This window comes from Carassius gibelio, chromosome B14, assembly GCF_023724105.1.
Source record: "Carassius gibelio isolate Cgi1373 ecotype wild population from Czech Republic chromosome B14, carGib1.2-hapl.c, whole genome shotgun sequence".
Lineage (NCBI taxonomy): Eukaryota > Metazoa > Chordata > Actinopteri > Cypriniformes > Cyprinidae > Carassius > Carassius gibelio.
The window spans coordinates 12,920,772-12,941,031 of NC_068409.1; the positions used below are offsets into that span (position 1 = coordinate 12,920,772).

The 20,260-nt window shown below is 38.6% G+C and overlaps 1 protein-coding gene across 4 annotated transcripts in view; it reads left to right on the top strand.

The window, feature by feature from the left end:
* Positions 1-366: 366 nt before the first annotated feature.
* The window catches only part of LOC127971532 (choline transporter-like protein 1), a 31,456-nt gene continuing 11,562 nt past the window's right edge, over positions 367-20,260 (top strand). For 2 of the 4 annotated variants that reach the window (XM_052574602.1, XM_052574603.1), the window contains exons 1-8: positions 2,624-2,775; positions 3,989-4,078; positions 5,481-5,623; positions 16,877-17,013; positions 17,830-17,923; positions 18,023-18,192; positions 18,566-18,655; positions 20,025-20,191. In XM_052574602.1, the coding sequence (XP_052430562.1) occupies positions 2,704-2,775; positions 3,989-4,078; positions 5,481-5,623; positions 16,877-17,013; positions 17,830-17,923; positions 18,023-18,192; positions 18,566-18,655; positions 20,025-20,191 (963 nt within the window). In that variant the 5' untranslated portion in view covers positions 2,624-2,703. Of the gene's footprint in view, positions 601-2,623; positions 3,008-3,988; positions 4,079-5,480; positions 5,624-16,876; positions 17,014-17,829; positions 17,924-18,022; positions 18,193-18,565; positions 18,656-20,024; positions 20,192-20,260 lie in introns of those variants that run through there. The other 2 variants (XM_052574601.1, XM_052574605.1) reach the window with 2 other exon arrangements.

The window sequence follows — 20,260 nt, forward strand, 5'->3', positions numbered from 1 at the left end:
TTTAGTGAAGTTCATCTCGCTGTATTCTGGGTCCGAATAAAATATCAGTTCATGCGCAAACTATCCCGTCTCTTTGAGTTTTATTTATTCACAAAAGCTCTTGAAAGCCTTTATGCGAACACATTTGATTTACAAGGGCGGGGGATATTTCCCCGAATTTCACGTCCCCCGCGTAATCTACGCACCTGGTATAAACATTCTGGAAGGTGTAAGCGTCCGTTTTGAGTAATACTGTATTTGTTGTTTATGAGCTCCCTCTAGTGGGCAGACTCATTAAATCACATTTAGTTTGACAATAAAAATAATTTGTATTGTCTAGTAATATGGAGAGGATTTTCCCTCTTTCTTTCTCTCCTTCTTTCTCTTTTTCTACTTAATTTTCGCCATGACACACACACAATAACTCACTTTGTTCACTCTCTCCCTGGTACTACAAAGAACAATGTAACAATGCAGCTCTTCTGTGTCCCGGGCTGGGGTTTTTGAGCTGAGGCTCTACCCCTCACAGATTGAGCGATTTGATACTGCACACCGCCGAAGATGAGCGAGGGGAAACGGTCAACATCAAGCTTCAATCGGCCGAGGTCCAGCTGGATAAAGGTGGGACATTATCAAATGATAATTGAAACGATTCAAATGACTGACGAGTTTTGAACAGGCCAAAAGTAAAAGTGCGACTTCTAAAAGTAAACAGAACATAGAAAAAAAAAACAGATATGTTCTTACTGTTAGGTTGTCACGAAGGAATGCCTTGCTGTAAAATAAATCTATAATTATTTACATATGTCTAACTTTCTTAAACAGTTTTAAAGAAATGAAGTCAACTTTCAAAGCTGGTTGTGACTTGCAGCACTTTGAAAAGTTGAAGTTTCAAGTTTATTTGGTGATATTTTGAATACTCTGAGAGTTTGAACTGTTTTAGGAGTTATTAAGCTGTTCTTAACACACCATCAACTATTGTGGTAATTTACTATTATTCTAGTACTATTTAAAATTTTGAAATCTCCAGTTTAAGTACACAAAGAAGAGTTTTGGAAATAGAGTTCCTGTATAAACGTGTGTGTTTTGATTTAGTTTTCACAGTGACTAGCACACTGAGTGGCATCAGTGACGCAGATTCCCAACAGGGTGGTGATGTTGACCATATCGACTTATGTTTGTGCTGCTCATAGTGGTCAAACAGAGATCTTTCACTTCCATTTTTACAGAATTTTATAGAAATCTGTACTCATATGCATTGAGGTCTGACCAAAGCCAAAGCTTAATCTTTCTTAAATTCATTCAGTCAGGGTTATTTCATTTTTATATCACCGGAAGATAGGAATGTTTATGACTAAATTCCATATGAAGCTATATACAACTTTACTTTCCATCAGAAATATTAAATTTACTACAGTTATTGTTAGGGTACATGTGTTTTTGTTTTTTTTTTGCTACAGAATTAACAATAACTGTAGCTCCCACACATTTGGACTTTTCCATGTGTTTTGAAAGTGAAAGGATATTTAAGGCCCTGTTTGGGAGTCTGAGATCACTGGCTGGACCCACTTTTTCTAAATGGTCAGATTTCTGAGAAACATAAAAATGGAACCCATACATTCCTGCATGGACTGTGAAAAAGACTGAGAATGGTTCATTCAGTGACGTCATCAAAACCACTTGGAAAATGTAATGAAGTTCCTTGGGTACACAGTAGGATAGTTTGTACACAAAGTTTGTTTCTTCATCGGAACAGAAGAAATAAACTCATTATAAGACGTTTTAATTTAAACCACAGCTTCCATTTTCCATTACGCTTCCTCCAGTAAAAAAAAAAGTCCATCCCCTGTTCTTCTTTCACAATAAAATCCACTGATCTTGGTTTAGAACTGTTTTTACTTGTAAACTGTGCTTCATCTCTGCATGCATATTTCTCTCCTCATTCAGACAAGATTACTTTTTCACTGGAGAAAGCAATATTATGTATAGAAGACTCGTATTTTAGCAATGATTTGAAGTTAAAAACACTTTAATGACTTTTCACTTCAAATGTGGATTATTGGGCCGTTTTAATCATCTGTTATACTCTCATTCTGACGGCACCCATTCACTGCAGAAGGGTCCATTGGTAAGCAAGAAACAAACTTTTCTGCAAATGCTTGTTTTTGGGTGAACTATTGATTCACAGTATACATTTTATTAATAAATCTTTCACTTTTTTTGTGATAACACTCACATCTCAAAACTAAACCACTATAAATATTTAATTGATTTTTGTGGGTTTAAATTTTTATTTATTATTATTATTTATTTATTTATTTTTAAATGGAAAGCACAATTTTAGTATTCTCCTTTCCAGGATTTGAGTGACAGTGAGAATATGTAATAGCTTGATGTTGGAAACGTTTAAAAATTACTTAAATACACTAAACAATTATAATTTCGAATCAATTTTGATATTTTACTGGTGCTTAAAGTCCGAAATATGCATATAGTTTTTTTCTTCTTCTCGATTTCTTCTAAACAAGCAGTGAAGCGATTATGTTTAGAATGTGATTTGTCAAATGTTAGTCGACAAACATTTTGTTTTATCAAGCTTCATCTTTTAAACTAGATTTATTCTAGACAAACGGTCCACAATGAAACCGCAGGTTTGAAGTTCCCGGGTTCCTCCAGCGTCCCTGCATTCAGCGCGCGTTCCTCCTCATCCAGCTCGTGCTGTGAATGGACGGCTGCCGTTCTTTTCCGGCTGCACCTGCTCATCCCACCAGGAAGTGCTGGGCGATAAATCCTAAAGTAATAATCCCTTTTACCTGGAACGAAAGGAGCGAACAAACATTATTATGCAGTGTATCCGGGGAAAGCCCTCCGATTAGATTCATGTGATCGACGCGCGCGATTAATGCAGGGTAAAAAACACACCGTCAACTCCCTGCAAGTTGGGGTTATTGTTTTCCTGCGGTGTAGCGTTTAGTTTTTTTGCGGTCCTAACCTCCCTCCGGCAATGGGATGCTGTGGAAGCGCAGAGGTAAGCGATGCTGCACGCGACAATACGCGACACAATGTATCGAATCTCGCCCGGATGTGTTGATGCATTGTTACATTGTTGCTGTCGCTGTGATACATTGTTTCACGGCTGATCGCCTTTGACGGGCCAGTGAAGTGCTGTACTGTCGCTTGCACTGCATGTAATCCTATTATTATGTCCTATGCGCTCGCACATAGCAATGAATGCATTTGATAATGACCGTTATGTGATGATTTCGCCTTTGCAATAAAATACAACGCGTTAGACCGTTGTCTTTGTTTTTTGCTTCCCATCATCATAGTGAAGTGTGTTAGAAAAGATGTTTACAGGCTCTGCTGTCCTCTTATAACACACTGGTTACACAAAGAGGGTTATTTATAAATGCATATCAATTTTGGTCGGTACCCGTTATGTGAAATTGATTTTTGAATATGCCCGTTTTGACAGGTTACATTTGCGAGGCCTTATATAAAAATACTGTTTAACGTTTGCAGCATGCTAACTAGTTATGTAAAGAAGACATTGAGTTAGGTTGTTTTCTTGATGATTTTTATATTTAAGTGCTTGATAACCGATATGTAAAACAAAGTTACACAAATATATATTTATTATCAATTACTGACCTATAAAGTAATAGGTAATAATAATCATATTCATACAATAATACAATAATACTCAAATAAAGCAATAATAATAATAATAATAATAATAATAATAATAATAGTAATAAATAACTAATGTAAATGTAACTTTTTTTATAAATGTTTTTTTCCCAATTTAATGGGCAGTGTTTTTATAAAAGACTTATTTAAAAATTTCTGTATCAAAAAGTTGTGAACCAATTAAGTGGAAAAAGTATAAATCTTGGAAGACAGTATTGCTTATCAGTTTGTCTTTAATGTGAAGACGTGTTGTTTAAAATTAAATGATAATCATTTTAAGCATGATTGAACAGCCAGCATTGTGTCTTTTGTATTTCAGAGGCCAAAAAGAGACTGGAAACCTTTGGAGGAGCGGAACTGCACGGATCTGCCATGGTTCCTCTTATTTACATTGTTCCTTATGGGAATGGTAAGTCAACAGTTCATAATTTATAGACAATATTATCTTCATTTATGCAGGTTATGAAAGTACTTCTGGTCACACTGTATTATAGTCAGTGCTCATGTTACTTTGTATTTACATATACAGGTACTGGGTAGTTTTGATATACTGCTTAATGATATACTAACAGGGATTTTTATAGTTCTACTTGGTCAGTTTTTGCATTCAGCAGTAAGTTGTCCAGGGCAATTCTGTATTTCTTATCCATGCATTTGTTAATTTATTATTGTGAAAATAAAGATAATGTACATGCTTAAAAAAAATAAAATAAACACAGAGAGGTAAATCAGGACTATGATGTGAAGCAGATGTAGAATTTAGGATTCTTGGACAGGCTATGTTCTTTTTCGTCTCTCACAAAAAAACAAACAAACAAAAAAACAATAATAGATATATAAAAAAGCTAAAAGCAATAATTAACGCTGGGGCTGCATGAATATTTTAGATAAAAACTAAATCACAATATGGTGCAGTGTGGTTTAATTAATAAATAAATGTGTTGATAAATAATAATAAATAAGGGTACTGTATGTTTCAGAGTGTTCTTACACATGAGCAGCTCATCTGCTAGTGTTTGGAGCGGCTCAGTTTGCACTAAATGCCGCTCCACATGAAATCATTTCTGCATGTGCTCTGAGTTTGATTTAATGTGCATTTGGAAACACAACATGCAGCATCCATCTTCCCATGCTTGTAATATTAAGTGCTTATCAACAATAGAGCTGCTTTAATAGTGTAAATAAATGTTGAATGGTTTAATGTTTGAAAAAGAAGAAATTAAGGCATCTATAAATATTAGTATTGTAATTTTACTGTAAAAATTTTTTTATTAGTTTTCTTTTGATAGATAGTTAGTGAGTAGCAATATAATGCAACATCTCACCATGGTAATTCATTCATCCATCGCTGTTTACATGATATTGCAGAAACACCAGGCCTAAATATTTAATGGCTCAGCTTTTTTTCTTGAAATTTCTCTTTTGATAAATAATGTTTTGTCACCGTGCTGTGGTTTTTGCAACCAGTCACGATGAGCGTCATTTTGGTTTCTATTTCTGTGGTGTTTTACAGGGTACCTCCAGCCAGTGTGAAATCTCACTGCTCTAAAATATCCTGCTCCACATACCAGTAGACATGAAATGTATTCTGACTGGCTGTGATTGTATGTGGTCTCACAGCAGTTTCTCATTGAAAATGTTAGTGTTAGTGTATGTCTCAACATGCATGTCTTACACAAATGAAGAAATTCACAGGAATCTTTTGATTTAGTGGTGAATTTCTCTGTAATGATGTTTGTCCTGTTAATTATTTAGTCTTTGCTGCAAATGAGTTTGACTCTTTCTTTTTTTTTTGACCCTCATCATTCCAGTGTGGCATCTGTGGGTTTACCATCGCGACTGGAGGGGCGGCACGGCTCGTCTTTGGATATGACAGCTACGGGAATACATGCGGCCAACGCAACGAGCCCATCGAAGGGGTCCGGCTGAGTGGTCTTGACCATACTGACAGAAAGTGAGTCAGCTTGCCTTCCCTCCCTCTCTCACCCATTTATTTTTTACACTTGGCCCCATCACAAACCCTCATTTTTTCTTTCATGCTCTGCTTTTACACACTCGTTTTTTTCCATCGTTAATGGTCAGCGTTAAAATCAGAGTGCTCCAGCTCTTGCCCTTCGATTATCACATCAATGAAAATGTCAAATGGCTGGCGTTTCACCTCGAGATCGCAGAGGACTATCTGAGCTACACACACGAGCCTTGAATAATTCAGTACAGGCCCTGAGGACAGGTACTGTCACAGTGTGCAGCCCTTAATGGGTGCTAGCCTGCAGAAAAGACCGGTATTATGGGCCTTTTCATTTGCAGCACTGTCAAATGATGGTTTTTGGCTTTCAGGTGTGGTTGATCTGAATTGTTGGTAGCTTTTTAGAGATGGGTCTGAGATCTGACTCATCACGAGGCAGAGTGATTCATTTGGTGGAGTATTCACTGGCTTGTAAGAGCAGATGTGAATTTAATGGCTTGAAAATGTCTTGCTGGAGCTGTCAAAGATAGATGGCTGCACTTGCGGAGTGCATTCGGTTTACCTCTATATTTAATGATATTTAGGCTTCATACAAATGCAATTTTAAGCTGTTAAAGAGATGCTCACCCTAAAATTCTGTCATTGTTTACTCACCCTTATGTCTTACCATCTGTCGACTTGTGGAAGATAAAAGAAGTGTTTTTTTTAAAATTGCCCATATGATGAAAGTCTGTGGGGTCCTGTGTTTTTTTGACCCCAGTGTCTTTTTTTAATGTTTTGAAGGAGAAACAAAGTCATACAGGATTGCAGATGAAAGAATATTTAGGGTAATTTCTCTATTTGTATTACCAAATGACTTAAAAGCTTAACAAATGTGTTATTCTTGTTTGGATATTGGTTTTTAAAGAGCATTTATGTCATGTTTAAGGTAATATGTAATCACTATCAAAAATAATAATAATAATAATGATGATGAAAAAGTAAAAAAATATTTTAAAAATATATATAAATTGTCAACATACACTACTCTTTAAAACTTCTTTCTTTTTCTTGAAAAAAGTTACTACTTTTATTCTGGAATGATTAAATTGTTTAAAAGTGACAGTAAAGATATTAAAAAAGTAACAGAAAATTCCTATTTCAAATATATGCTGTTCTTTTGTGCTTTATATTTGTCAAAGTATCCTGAAATAAAATAATTGAACGAAAAGCAGATAAAAAAAGCAAAAAAATATATTGATTATAAAAGCAGCAATAAGAGCAGCAAATTAGAATGATTTCTAAAGGATCATATAACACTGAAGACTGGAGTAGTGATGCTGAAAATTCAACTTTGTCATAGGAATTCATAACATTTAAAATATGTTCAAATAGAAAACTGATAATATATAATAATAATTTGCTATATATATATATATTACTGATGCATTGGTAAGCATACAATGTTTTATTTTTCTTGCTGAACTCAAACCCTTAAATAGCAGTGTATTTAAATGCCATTTATATCCATGATAATCATTTTGATGTATGTCTGTATTTCACAGTTCATGAAGGGGGCAATCACCTCCCAGGGCAATTTTCTAGTCACATTCGACATGAAATTGCTAATGAAACAATGCACAATTTGAATATATTATTTTATGTTTATGGTAAGAAAGTTCTTTGCTGTCCAGTCATGATGAAAATAAAAGATGCAAATTATAGCCTTTGAGGACAGTAAAATTACATGTCATGTCAACTGGCCATTTGCAGAATCTTTCTTTTGTGATTAGCAGATTTTATTTTGGCGTTTCACATTTAGTTGTTTTTTTTCATGAGGTTGATGCTGCCTTTGTGTGAATTAGTATGTGTCTAGGTGTTTGCTTATCCTATTACAACCACATAGCTCTGAGTAATTGCTTTATTTATTCATGTCATAAAAGAGACGGATGTGGTAAATACCACCTAGAGTGAGTTGTTCCTACAGGAAGGCGTGACTGCTCATTTCTTGTCTTCCTCTTATTACAGCTTTAACTGTGGCTCAAAATAAAGAACCACTAGAGACGTGTAATCACCCCTGAGCAGCACTACACTAATTTCCATATCTTTCTCCTTTTTACTTGCACACACACACGCACACACATCACAATGCCAACCTACACTCGCTGGAAATATGCATCTCTTCATATGGTTTTGCAAACTTCAAAACATACCTATACAAATATACCTATATAAATTCACAGCAATTTCAAGCTACAGTGAACACTAGTGGCAGTAAAACACCAACAACTTTTATTCCATTTCACAAAAATGTATGATTACACGGGAAGATTATTGATTTATAAACAATGATTTTTGTGTGGTTTCTGGGACAATACTGTGTTATGACCTCAAAACACTTCTACCATAATGCATGATTTATAAACTTTTGGACTTGCATCACTTAATCAGCTTCATATATATGGCTTTTCTGACGTAGTAAACTTGCTCGGCAGCTCAACTAGTATGCTATTTCACTTAGTATTTACAGTGCTTGGGTACAACAAGTCATCATAAAAGGGCTCAAAGGTTTGTAGAAGTAAGTTGAAATGGTTTTGTTTCTGTACTAATACCGTAGTATCGTGCTACAGCGTGCCTCCGTCTCAATATACTGTACAACACGTCACACATTCACATCAAATGTTATCTCAGCGGTACACCAACTAGACACTACACTTATTTGCAATCACAAAAGTACATTATTTGCATGTGCTTTAGAGTCTTGCAGGTTAAATATTTATTTTGCATGCTGTTCTGATATTTGTGCACATTCACAATAAAAACAAATCTTTGTGTGTAAAATAACCCTAAAGAAAAATAGAATGCAGCTTTCTGCCATCTGTTTCCATTTTGCGCAGCACAGAAATGAATCCAAACCCTCCAGTTTTTCGTTTATTTTCGTAATTTATTATTCAAGTAAAAATCTGTTTCTCGTATAGGCCAATTTATTCACTATATATAGCCTAGCTTCATTATGTTTTTCTCCGCTCGCAGAAGCGCTGCAGGTGTGTTATGTGATATGAAGACCATGTGAATCCTCATATTCTGTTTTTTGTTGCTTTTGCATATGTAAAATTAATTCCTGGGAAACAAATGTTAGTATTTTTAACAGTTCACAAACACTTATCCTTTCTAATTTATATAGATTCTAATTTAAAATAATCTTGTTGATTAATAGTTATTAATCGGTTAACAAGCGTTGGTTGTCAGTTAGGAAAAATAACCGAAATGAACATCCTAGGATGCTTTGAGGGTAAGTAAAACACAGGATAATTTCTATTTTTGGGTGAACTAAACCTTTAAGACCATTTCACGATTTCAATCATCGTACAAGTAACAACCACCCCTTCCTCTTCTCATTGGAGGCATGAGATGCAGCACTAAACAGTCTCTTGCTGTTGGTGGTTGTATCGATTTTTGGGTCTTTCTCTGAGACTTTTTGCTGTTTGCTGCATTAGTGTGCACCTCTGTTTGATCACGTCATGTCATTGTTCAGAATTGCTTATTCGGTTGCCGAACATTCAGTACATCCTTGCTTATTTGGCCAAAAACACATTTGTTTCTGCTATTTTTGGCAGAATAATTTCAGTTGCCAAGATTCTGTGCATTAACCTCTAGATGCCTGCGATTTTTCTCACTTTTGTTCATCAGGCTAGGTCAGTAAGATTTATGTATTTATTTATTTATTTTTGGGAAGAAAATTAACATGTTTATTCACCACACATTAATTAAACCGAATACATTTACAGTGTAACAAAATAATTATATTCCAGATTTATGCTGTTCTTTTGAACTTTTCATCCATTATCATGTTTTCCACAAAAAATATTCAGCTTTCAATTTTGAAAATAATGATAAATGTTTCTTGAACATCAAATCAGCATATTAGATGATTTCTCAAAGATCATGTGACAGTGAAGACTAATGATGCTGAAAAAAGTTTTTCAAACACAGGAAAACATTTTACAATATTAAAATACAAAAGTTATTTATTTCTGTTTTTACTGTATTTTAATAAATTAATTGCAATTTTGGTAAGCATAAGAGACTTCTTTCAAAAGCATAAAAAAAAACCCTTACTGACCCCAAACTTTTAAAGATCAGTGTATGTCTATCAGTGATGCGTGGGTCAATGTATTAATAACCCGCACCTGACCAACGTTTTCAACTAACCCACCCGCAACTCGGACCGCAAAAAAATAAAAATAAAATATTGAACCCGACCCTCTTCCTGACCCACATTTTTAAAAAGCAGTAAATGCTCATCGTAACGTCATTGGGCCATAGGAACGTAGGCAAAACTAACTAGGCAAAAAAAAATAATTGTTATAATTTTGTCAAGAATTATAAAAAATCGTCAGTAAGCTCATAATTTGTACTAAAATAGTCTAGTCTGTCTATGTCTATTTGTATGTTTCTGCAAGGTCAGCAGACATTGAGGCTAGTGTTGGTTCCGATCAGAGCTCGTGAGTGGAGAGCGCATTTGGGAATATCCCGATCCGCTCGCTCATTCCGTGGGGTCTCACTCAACCCAGACTCAACCCAGAATGGCCTGCTGGTTTGAAAATATGCAAGGAGTCATTTAATTGTTTAGTAATAAACTGGTGTTTTCTGTGTCACTGCAAAGATGAAGTTGACGATGCAGACTCGCCATGAACGCCAGAGAGAAATGCACATTTCATGTGGATTACATCATCAGAGAGTAGCCCATTTATTTTGATTTGAATATTTTAGTTTAAAAGAAGACATTTCAAGTTGTCTGTAATATGTAGCCTATATTTCTCAAATCTGTGAGGCACACGCTGAGTTTAGTTCACATGCAATGCAAGTGTTCGTGCCGACGCCTTATTACATTGTCTGCTAGGCTATATATTTGCTTCTTATTTATTAAATACGGGTAACTGATTGATAAAACATTGATCAAAATTAAGATAAAATTTATACAAAATGAAAAGAAAAGAGTTCTCTATAAAACAAAACTTAATGAAGTCGTTGAAATCATGTTTTACCAAAAACAGCGCCGTTGCTCCCCATGCAGTCTTCTTTGCTGCCTCCATCTACGTGCAGACTGAGCTCGTGCATCATCTTCATGCCAGTTATTCAGCCAATAAAGTGTAGGCCTATGTATTTAAAAAATGTGTTTAGTACTAGGACCCGACCGACCGCGACCTGAATATCTTAAAAAATAATTTTGAATGACTCGTAAACACGGGCAACCGCGGGGGTGAACGCAGGCACCCGCTCATTTTGGATCAACCCGCACATCACTGATGTCTATGTAGTAAATAAAACTTTTGTTCTTTTATGATGTCCCTTAAAAATTCCAGTTCCTCTTAAGGAACTTGAGCTGCATTGATGAACGCTTTGGGAACGCCTCCAACATGACCGCCTCTGAATCACGTGTGTAATCAGTCCAATGGATGGGCAAGACTTCATAGGCGGGTGACGTCAGAGACCTGGAAGCTTAAAAGCACGTGTGGTGAAGCCGGCATTAGCCTCTGAGTCAAGTCAAGTCAAGTGTGTTTATTGTCAATTCTTCCACATGTACAGTACATACATGCAGAGAATTGAGTTGCTCTCTGTGTGTGTCAGTCTGAAATTTGTTTGTAAGTCTTATTTGGTGTTGTTTGTCCATAATAATGTCAAAAATATGAGACAAGACCAAACACAAACTGGGCGAGGGCAGGCAGTGTTTCAAGCTGTGTGTTCCTCCCTGCCCGCGTTACATTGCGGATGTGGATACACACAGTTTGTGCGTTGTCTGCCTCGGAGCAGAGCATGCAAAGTCGGCTTTTGAGCAGCTTCCCCTGCATGTTCTCCGCTCCAGGAAGGCTCTCTTTGCCATGGGAGCCTTCCTGAGCTTTCCTCACGGCACTGATCTCGCTTTTGCGAGGCAGAGTGGCGATGATGCTTGTGGGGTTCACAGATGGATCTGGCAGAGGGAATGGAGACAGGCGAGTCCCTTTCTTTTTCCTTACCCACCAGATCCAGCATCCGTTCTCTGAGATTGGAAGTGTGCTCTGGCACTACTTCTCCCCGGGGAGTGGGTTCGGCACTTCACCTGTCTTCCTCTGAGGAGGTTGACATGGTGGACGTCAATGAGGATTCGCCCCCTTAGTCCCTCCAGTATGCAGATGTCTTGGAGGTGGTAACTTGTGCTTTGGCCAAGTTAAACATAGATTGGCCCAAAAAAAAGGCTGAATTGCAGAAAAGCAAGTTGGATGAGAGCTTTCTGCAAACTAAGCCGCCACATGCATGCTGGAGCCTGCCCCCCCCAATTTGCACATCGAGGTGTGTAAATGATGGGCAAAGCCATTCTTGCATCGCCTCTTCATTCCTGCTTCCGTTCATTATGGCCGTATGGTGGGGATGAGTGAGTGTTATTATAAGACAATTCCCTGGGTAAAACAGATGCTCATGAACTATCTGTCTCCCGGCCTGGCATCGTCTTTAAAGGCTCCAGCACTGCCCTCTAAGACACTGCATACCACTTTAGCACTGGTGGGCAAAGGGTACTAGGCAGCCGGTCAGGCTGGTGCATGTCTGCACACCATGGCGATGTTACAGGCGTTCCAAGCCGACCTGCTCGAGGAACAAGAGAAAAACCTTGGATTTCACGGAGCTCAGGAGGACCATTGATTTGTCTCTCCATGCTACCAAGGAGACTGCCCGTGCCATTGGGAGTGATGGTGGCAGTGGAGAGACATTTATGGCTGACCCTTTCTGACATGAGAGAGAAAGATAGGATCTGCCTAATGGACACCCCACTTGTGTCCTCAGGGCCTCTTCGATGATGCCATTAACACCATCTTCGACAGGTACCAGGAGGCTTGCAAACAGGTGGCGGCGTTCCACTGGTTCCTCCCTCATCGCTCTCTAGTTCTGAAGGCTGCCAGGTGGGGACAGTCTTCACCGAGTACCAGCTCCTCATACAGGGAGGCACAAAAACAGAGTGTCACCTCGCATGCTTCCCTCTCGTCACGGGAGGTAGAACCCGCAGCGGTGTGCTTTGTGTTTACATCAATGATGCGTGGTGCCACGATGCTGTTGTGGTCTGCAAACACTGCTCACCCCTGGTGGTGTTTATGATTATTAAGGCCATTCTGTCTGCCGAGGGAATATACTGCCATACTGCTCATTGCTGTTTACATTCCTCCGAACACCAGCAAAAGGAATGATGCACTAAATGAACTGTACCAGCACATCAGTTAGCAGCAGACAGCCCACCCTGATGCTTTTCTCATTATAGCTGGGCATTTCAACCATGCAGACTTAAAGAGTGTGTTTCCAAAAATACACCAACACATTAACTTTCCGACATGAGGTAATAACATCTTAGACTTTGTTTACACCAAACACAAAGCCCTCCCCCGCCTCAGTGCCTCAGACCACATCACTGTCATGCTAATGCCTGCATACAGACCAAACACAAACTGGGCGAGGGCAGGCAGTGTTTCAAGATGTGTGTTCCTCCCTGCCCGCGTTACATTACGGATGTGGATACACACAGTTTGTGCATTGTCTGCCTTGGAGCGGAGCATGCAAAGTCGGCTTTTGAGCAGCTTCCCCTGCATGTTTTCCGCTCCTCACAGCACTGATCTCGCTTCTGCGAGGCAGAGCGGCGATCATGCTTGTGGGGTTCACAGATGGATCTGGCAGAGGGAATGGAGACAGGCGAGTCCCTTTCTTTTTCCTTACCAACCAGATCAAGCATCCGTTCTCTGAGATCGGAAGTGTGCTCTGGCGCTATTTCTCCCCGGGGAGTGGGTTCGGCACTTCACCTGTCTTCCTCCGAGGAGGTTGACATGGTGGATGTCAATGAGGATTCGCCCCCTCAGTCCCTCCAGAATGCAGATGTCTTGGAGGTGGTAACATGTGCTGTGGCCAAGTTAAACATCGATTGGCCCACAAAGAAAAAGGCTGAATTGCAGAAAAGCAAGTTGGATGAGTGCTTTCTGGAAACTAAGCCGCCACATCCATGCTGGAGCCTGCTTCGCCCCCCCCCCCCCCAATTTGTACACCAGCACACCAGCATTAAAGTCACCAAACCAGTTCACAAACAAATTCAAGTGTGGCAGGAAGGGTCGTCAGAGGTTCTTCAAGACTGTTTTGACACCACTGACTGGAATATGTGTAAGCAGTCCAGCACATCCACATCCAGCAACATCACACTGAATCACACTGTAATGCCCCCTCCTCTTCAGAAGAGCCAGAGCCCCACCCCCCATCATGTAACCTTCTACAGAGGCACCATCGAGAGCATCCTGACGAGCTGCATCACTGTGTGGTATGGCGCCTGCAACGCGTCCTGCCGGAAGACTCTACAACGCATGTTGAGAGCAGCTGAGAAGATCATTGGTGTCTCTCTCCCCTCCCTCCAGGACATTTATGGAGCCCGCTTCACCTGCAAAGCCTTCTGCATTGCAGGTGAACTCACTCACCCGTCACACAGCTTCTTCAGTCTGCTTCCATCAGGGAGGAGACTGCAGAGTCTCAAGGCCAGGACCAGCAGATTGAATGACAGCTTCATTCATCAGGCTGTCAGGAAGCTGAACTTATTCCCGAACTTGCCCCCCTTCCCCCTTTGCCCCAGGCACCACTGAACTATGACGCCCAACCCCAACATATGATGAGATGCACCAGTCACTTTGTGCAGCATTGGTCTGCTCAATACCTCATTCAGCATAGAACTGGTATTCTACTACCTCATCAGTTAGTTTAAATACATTGTCACTTCAGTCATACTGAATAAGCTTTTTTTTTGCACTAAAATCTTTTTATCTGCACTGTTTGTTCACTTCACTGGTATGCACTCTATCTACCATGTGTCTTGCACTGCTTTATTTAACTTTATTTTTATTTTTTTTTTTATTTTTTTTACACGCCTTTATTGTATAGTTGTATTTTATATTTAATCTAGATTTTTAGGCTGTACTGTTAATGTTATCTGTATGCACCTTTTGTCTGAGAGTAACGCAATTTCAATTCTCTGTATGTATGTACTGTACATGTGGAAGAATTGATAATAATGCAGACTTGACTTGATTTCCTAGAGGCTAATGCTGGATTTGTTACACATGCTTTTGAGTTTTTGGTCTCTGACATCACCCGCCTTTGACGCCTTGCCCATCCATTGGACTAATTACACACGTGATTCAGAGCCAGACATGCTGGAGGCGTTCCCAAAGCGTTCTCTGACACAGCATCTCGTTAAGCTTTTCTAGATGCCTGAATTTGTAGTTTGAGATTTTTAAAAATGCTATTTCTTCCAATGCTTCCACATTAGACTAGCTTCAGGTCAGATCTGGGCTACGTTCTTACAGTAAACCTTTTTTTAGGCCAGGCTGTTTTGACAAGCTCTTTACTAATGCTGAAGTGCTATTTCCTCAAGCGTGTGCATCTTCATTTTCTACTGACAGTCTGTTTCTGTGCTGAACACACAAAACAATGGGTCCCTCGTCCCCATGTGGGTGCCGTGCCCACTTCACAATGCATGAAACGCTGAAGTAAAGCCGTAGAGGAGGCTTTCCTCATAAACAAGCTCTCAGTTCCCCTTTGCCAAAAAACAGGGCTGGATAGTCATGTGACAAAAATATCTGCTGTCCAGAGTAAATCTTTAACACACAATGCCATGTTTTAAATCCCACAGTGGTATCCGATTAGCCTGGTAATACCAGACTCTGCTACTTCACTTTGCTTCGTAGACAGAGTGTGGAATGGCATAATAGAGAAGTGTTTTCTCTCTCGCTAGGGGGCGCTTGTCTGAAGTTTAAAATCATTGGTTACCCGTAGCCAATCAGATACGTTTAGTTATGACGTATGTTATGCGCCTGTACAGCCGCATCGAAGCACAGACATCATGCATCGAACTCAAATCTATGATTGAACTTCCACTGTAAACCGAGACTTGTCATGGCACTTGTATTCTGTTGTTGTTCTCTTGTTGACCTGACTGCTTCTATTGTTCTCATTTGTAAGTCGCTTTGGATAAAAGCGTCTGCTAAATGATTAAATGTAAATGTAAATGTAAACCTGTTGTTAACACATGATGATGTGAGCGAAATACCGGAGTGAACATGGCTGTAAACGACTTTTGCAGTTTGAAAAAGAGTTGAATGTTCTACATAACAGAGCGAATTGCATCCCGTGTCTCGTTTCCCATTTCCGCGGTCGTTTCGGTTTTCGATTTCTCTAACCTACAATGTAAAACTCGACGCTAAGCATCTATGTCACGGCTCTCAGCCCGCCCTCTGTTCGTTGATTGGCCCGGCTGTTTCCAGACCGGTGGCAAACAGAAAGCTCTGATACTTGCTGTGTCCTAATTCAGGGTCTACATCCTTCGGAGGACTCATTTGAAGGATGTTACGTCACAGCGCCGCGACGAAGGCTGTCCAAATTCGTAGGATCCTTCAAATGCGGCCCACAAATGCGTCCTTCTTTTCCCCGAATTGGAAGGATGGGTGTGGTGGATCCTTTCGCGTCCTACCTATCCCATAATTCTTTTCGGCAGGACGAAGCGAGCGGTAGCGGAGTGGGGGAGGAGTATTATTTTCGATGTTTTTTAAAAACTGGCTTTTCAAAAATATATATTTTCAGTGGTTTTCTAGTTAGGCATTTTGTTTTAGCTTTAAGCATTTTTTTTTACATTTGTACGTGTATATGTAAAAAAAAAAAAAGTTTACTTTCGTAAACTAGCTTCTTCCTTACTGCCTGTGTGAATATCCCCTTACACACAGCTTATTTGTTAGTGATTGAAGCTGTTTTTAACGCTTCTAAGGACGAAAGAGCAGACAGAAGTGTTTATAAAGCTCCGGGGAGAGAACGATGAGCTCTTCACCCGCGTCTTGCTTAGCGCTGTCACGGTTGCTAGGCGACAGGATATGAGCAACGGGTAAGGGAGGGAACTGAAAGAAGGGTAGGCTGTCCAAATTCACAAACACCGACTTCCGGTTTTTGCGGTCGTCGGAGGACCCATCCTCCTTCAACCAGGTAGGAAGGATCCTAAGGAGGATGCAGACCCTGAATTTGGACAGAAACGCTGTATCAGACTGAGTACAGAAGCGAAATGAAATTGAGCGGAAGTAGGAAGTCTGACGTAGTCAGGATAGTATCCGATCAAACTCCACGAAATAAACAACATGCTTTGGTATTTCATTTGTCATCAGATTTAAGTTGGATACTCTTAGTGTTTTGAAAAATTTAATTTTATTGTTTTATTTACAGATTCGTATTTTTCCTGGATCCGTGCAACATAGACATCATTCAGAGAAAAATAAAGTCCATGGCGCTGTGCGTGTCACAATGTCCCTCTGAGGAACTGGCAACTTACTACGACCTCAAGAAGTTTGCCATGATGAATGGTGAGTTGATCAACCAACTAGCTGTTGAGGGCATGTAACATGATGTCATCATCACAGATATAATGGCAGGACCTTGACATCTACCCATGGAAGAGACAAAAGTGTCCATCATATATATGGTTGTGACCCTGAGTGTGTGTCTTTTCAATATTTCTTTACTCAGGGGCTCCAACAAGAGCAGCACACACACATAAATACACACATATGTTTCTGTCAGGCACAGCTGGTAAGACCCGGTCAGGGTTGAACTAACTAAATATAGATTCAAACAAAGATTGTTTGCAGTCCAGTCTTGCCATCTATACGGTTTGACACGTCCCATCAAACACTAAGGGAGAGTATGAATGTCATCATTGTTTGGCTGGAGTTTCACTGTATTTTCTGTACATAAGGAAAGTTCATAATGGAGTTTAGATTCATATTAAATGCTTAGTGAGTTGACAGTGATTTAATTTGTCTCATTTCACATCCCTGCTCAAACCGATATATACAGATATATTGGCCTGGCCATTTAATGACAGGGTGATGTTTGCCCATGTAAAGAAGATTAGGACCACATGAATAAAAGTCCCACTTTTTCCCTAAATTCTGTTGAAAACATTGTCAATATAATGAAAATATTTCTGTTGTCATATATTTTTGGTGAATTATCCATTGAATCAGTGTTATTATTGTTAACTAAAATGTTTTATTAAAATTAGATTTAAGCTATTCTTAGCCAGAGCTTGTTTAATATCAAACTTACAGACTGTCTTAGCATGACCTAGCATTATAGGGGTGATGTTGATAATATTGCCTATTTTTCTTCTCTTTTAGGGTCTGAGCTTTGTTCATACGAGTTACCTGGTCATAAGTACCCAAGCCTTTCAGAGCGCTTCGAAAAATGTCCCAAACTTCCAGTCCCAGAGAGGTATGAAACAAACTCTTGACAAACAAACTCTCCCTGTAAAGCACAGCTCTTTTCTCTCTTGATCTGTCCTCTATCCTCTGGCCTTTTCGATCTCTGCAGCAAAGCTCTTCCAGTGTTTAACCGCTGCACGCCGGTGGATATTTCCTGCTATGCTAAGTTTGCTGAAGCGGTGGTCACGTTTGTCAGTGATAACAGCATGTTAAACAGGCTGATTGCTGGGGTGGCAGCCAGCAAAGAGATCATTGTTGGGCTGTGTCTGCTGGCGTTAGGTAACCCTTTACTTTCTCTGACTGCTGCTGCTGCTGAGGCTCATTTGATTCAATTTTCTGATTGTGTGTTTATCTGTAAAATGAGTTGAAATGGATAATTACAGTTTACCCATATCAAATCAAGGTTAATTAAGTTCTACACTATTAAAGAATTAAAATCTAAATCGATGCACCATTGTAATTTTTATAGTATTTTGAGCCACTATCAAATGAAAGCTGAAGTATTTTGTCCTTTCTTTAAGATGACATGAAACAGCATTTGCAACACTTTTAAGTTTCATATTCCAATGCATTTAGATAACGCTGAACTACTAATTGTAGTTTAGTCTGGAGTTTTCCTCTATATGCTGATCCTGTTCTGTGCATGCTGCAGTTTTGTCTATGATCCTCATGGTGATCATTCGTTACATCTCTGCTGTCCTGGTTTGGATCCTCACTGGACTGGTGATTCTGGGTTCCCTGGGCAAGTCTGCTTTCTCTGCTCTTTTCCCAAGCTCAGAATTTTTTCCTTTTCTATTTGCACATCCTAATCTTGAGTGCAGAATAGCTCATTCTAATTAGAACAGTTTGGACACTTGTCAACATTTTATTTTATTTTATTTTTATATATACTGTGCAAAAGTCTTAGGCCACTAGTATTTTTACCAACAAAAAATGGTTTTAAGTCAGTTAATTCTATGTTTTGTTGTAGTGTGTCAGTATGAAATATCAGTTTACATTTCCAAACATTATGTTTTGCCATTAAATGTAATAATCCAGTGAGATTTTTGAGACAGCAGCCATTGCTCCACACTGGATCTGATCTCACCATCATCCAGTCCGTCTGGATTTAATGTACTCTTATGTCTGACAAACCAAGTATACACACGTGTTCATGACAACAAGGGTCAGTGTCTTTGCACCTTGGTCAATTAGAAACAACATTACGTTCTTCTGTATACTGTGTATGTGGAAGAATGACAAAGCAAAGTTGAATGACAACTGTTTCTTCATGTTATTCCAGACAGACTGATGATGGTGAGGTCAGATCTCTGTGTGGAACACTGGCTGCTGTCAGACTCAAATCTCTCTGGATTATTACAATTAATGGCAAAAATATTTTTTGGAAATGTAAAGTGATATTTAATACTGACACATTACAGCAAAATATAGAAATAACTGACTTAAAACCATTTTTGTTGGTGAAAATGCTAGTGGCCTAAGATTTTTGCACAAAATTGTATATTTTTTTTAATATATTTTTAAATAATATTTAAATAATATTTTAAACATTTATTTTGCTATTTTTTTTATTTCATATACATATTATTTTTCTATTTTACTTTGGTCTATTTCGATCGATTTAATAGTTTTATTATTTATTTTTATTTTATTAATATTTAATAATGTTGTTTTATTTTATTGTTATATTATATATATATATATATATATATATATATATATATATATATATATATATATATATATATATATATATATATATATATATATATATATATTATGAATTTTATTTCATTTCATTTTTCTCAAAATATATATTTTTTTCCAGGTTTCAAAAGTACTTAACAGTTATCTATCTTAATATCAAATGTTATAATGATTTGATGTCTTATTCTACTTCAGGAAAGAGATTCTTGTGTTGTAAATAGTATTTTTGCCTGAAAAACAGACAAACTGATATTGACTATCAGCCAGAGCTATGTGTCTGTTCCAAAGGGATGCAGTTCCACACAAAGTTGAATCATAATTAAAAATGTGGGTTTTATTTTAGGCTTACACCTGTTTTTGCAGTGTTGAATGTGAATGTGACGTCTGTTCTTGGCTTTTCTCAGGAGGTACCAGTGCTCTGTGGTGGTTGTACATAGACTATAGAATGACAATGAATGAGACCATGACTAAAGATCTGAGAGAAACAGAAAAACCCAACGGTGGCATGAAGACCACCAAAAACCACGCTCAAGGACTGCTCATCTACGCTGTTTCAGCGACCGTGTTCACTGTAAGCCCTCAGAGAAATGGAAAGTGAAATATGAAAGAGATCCAGGCTGGTGTTTTTGCTGTGTCATGC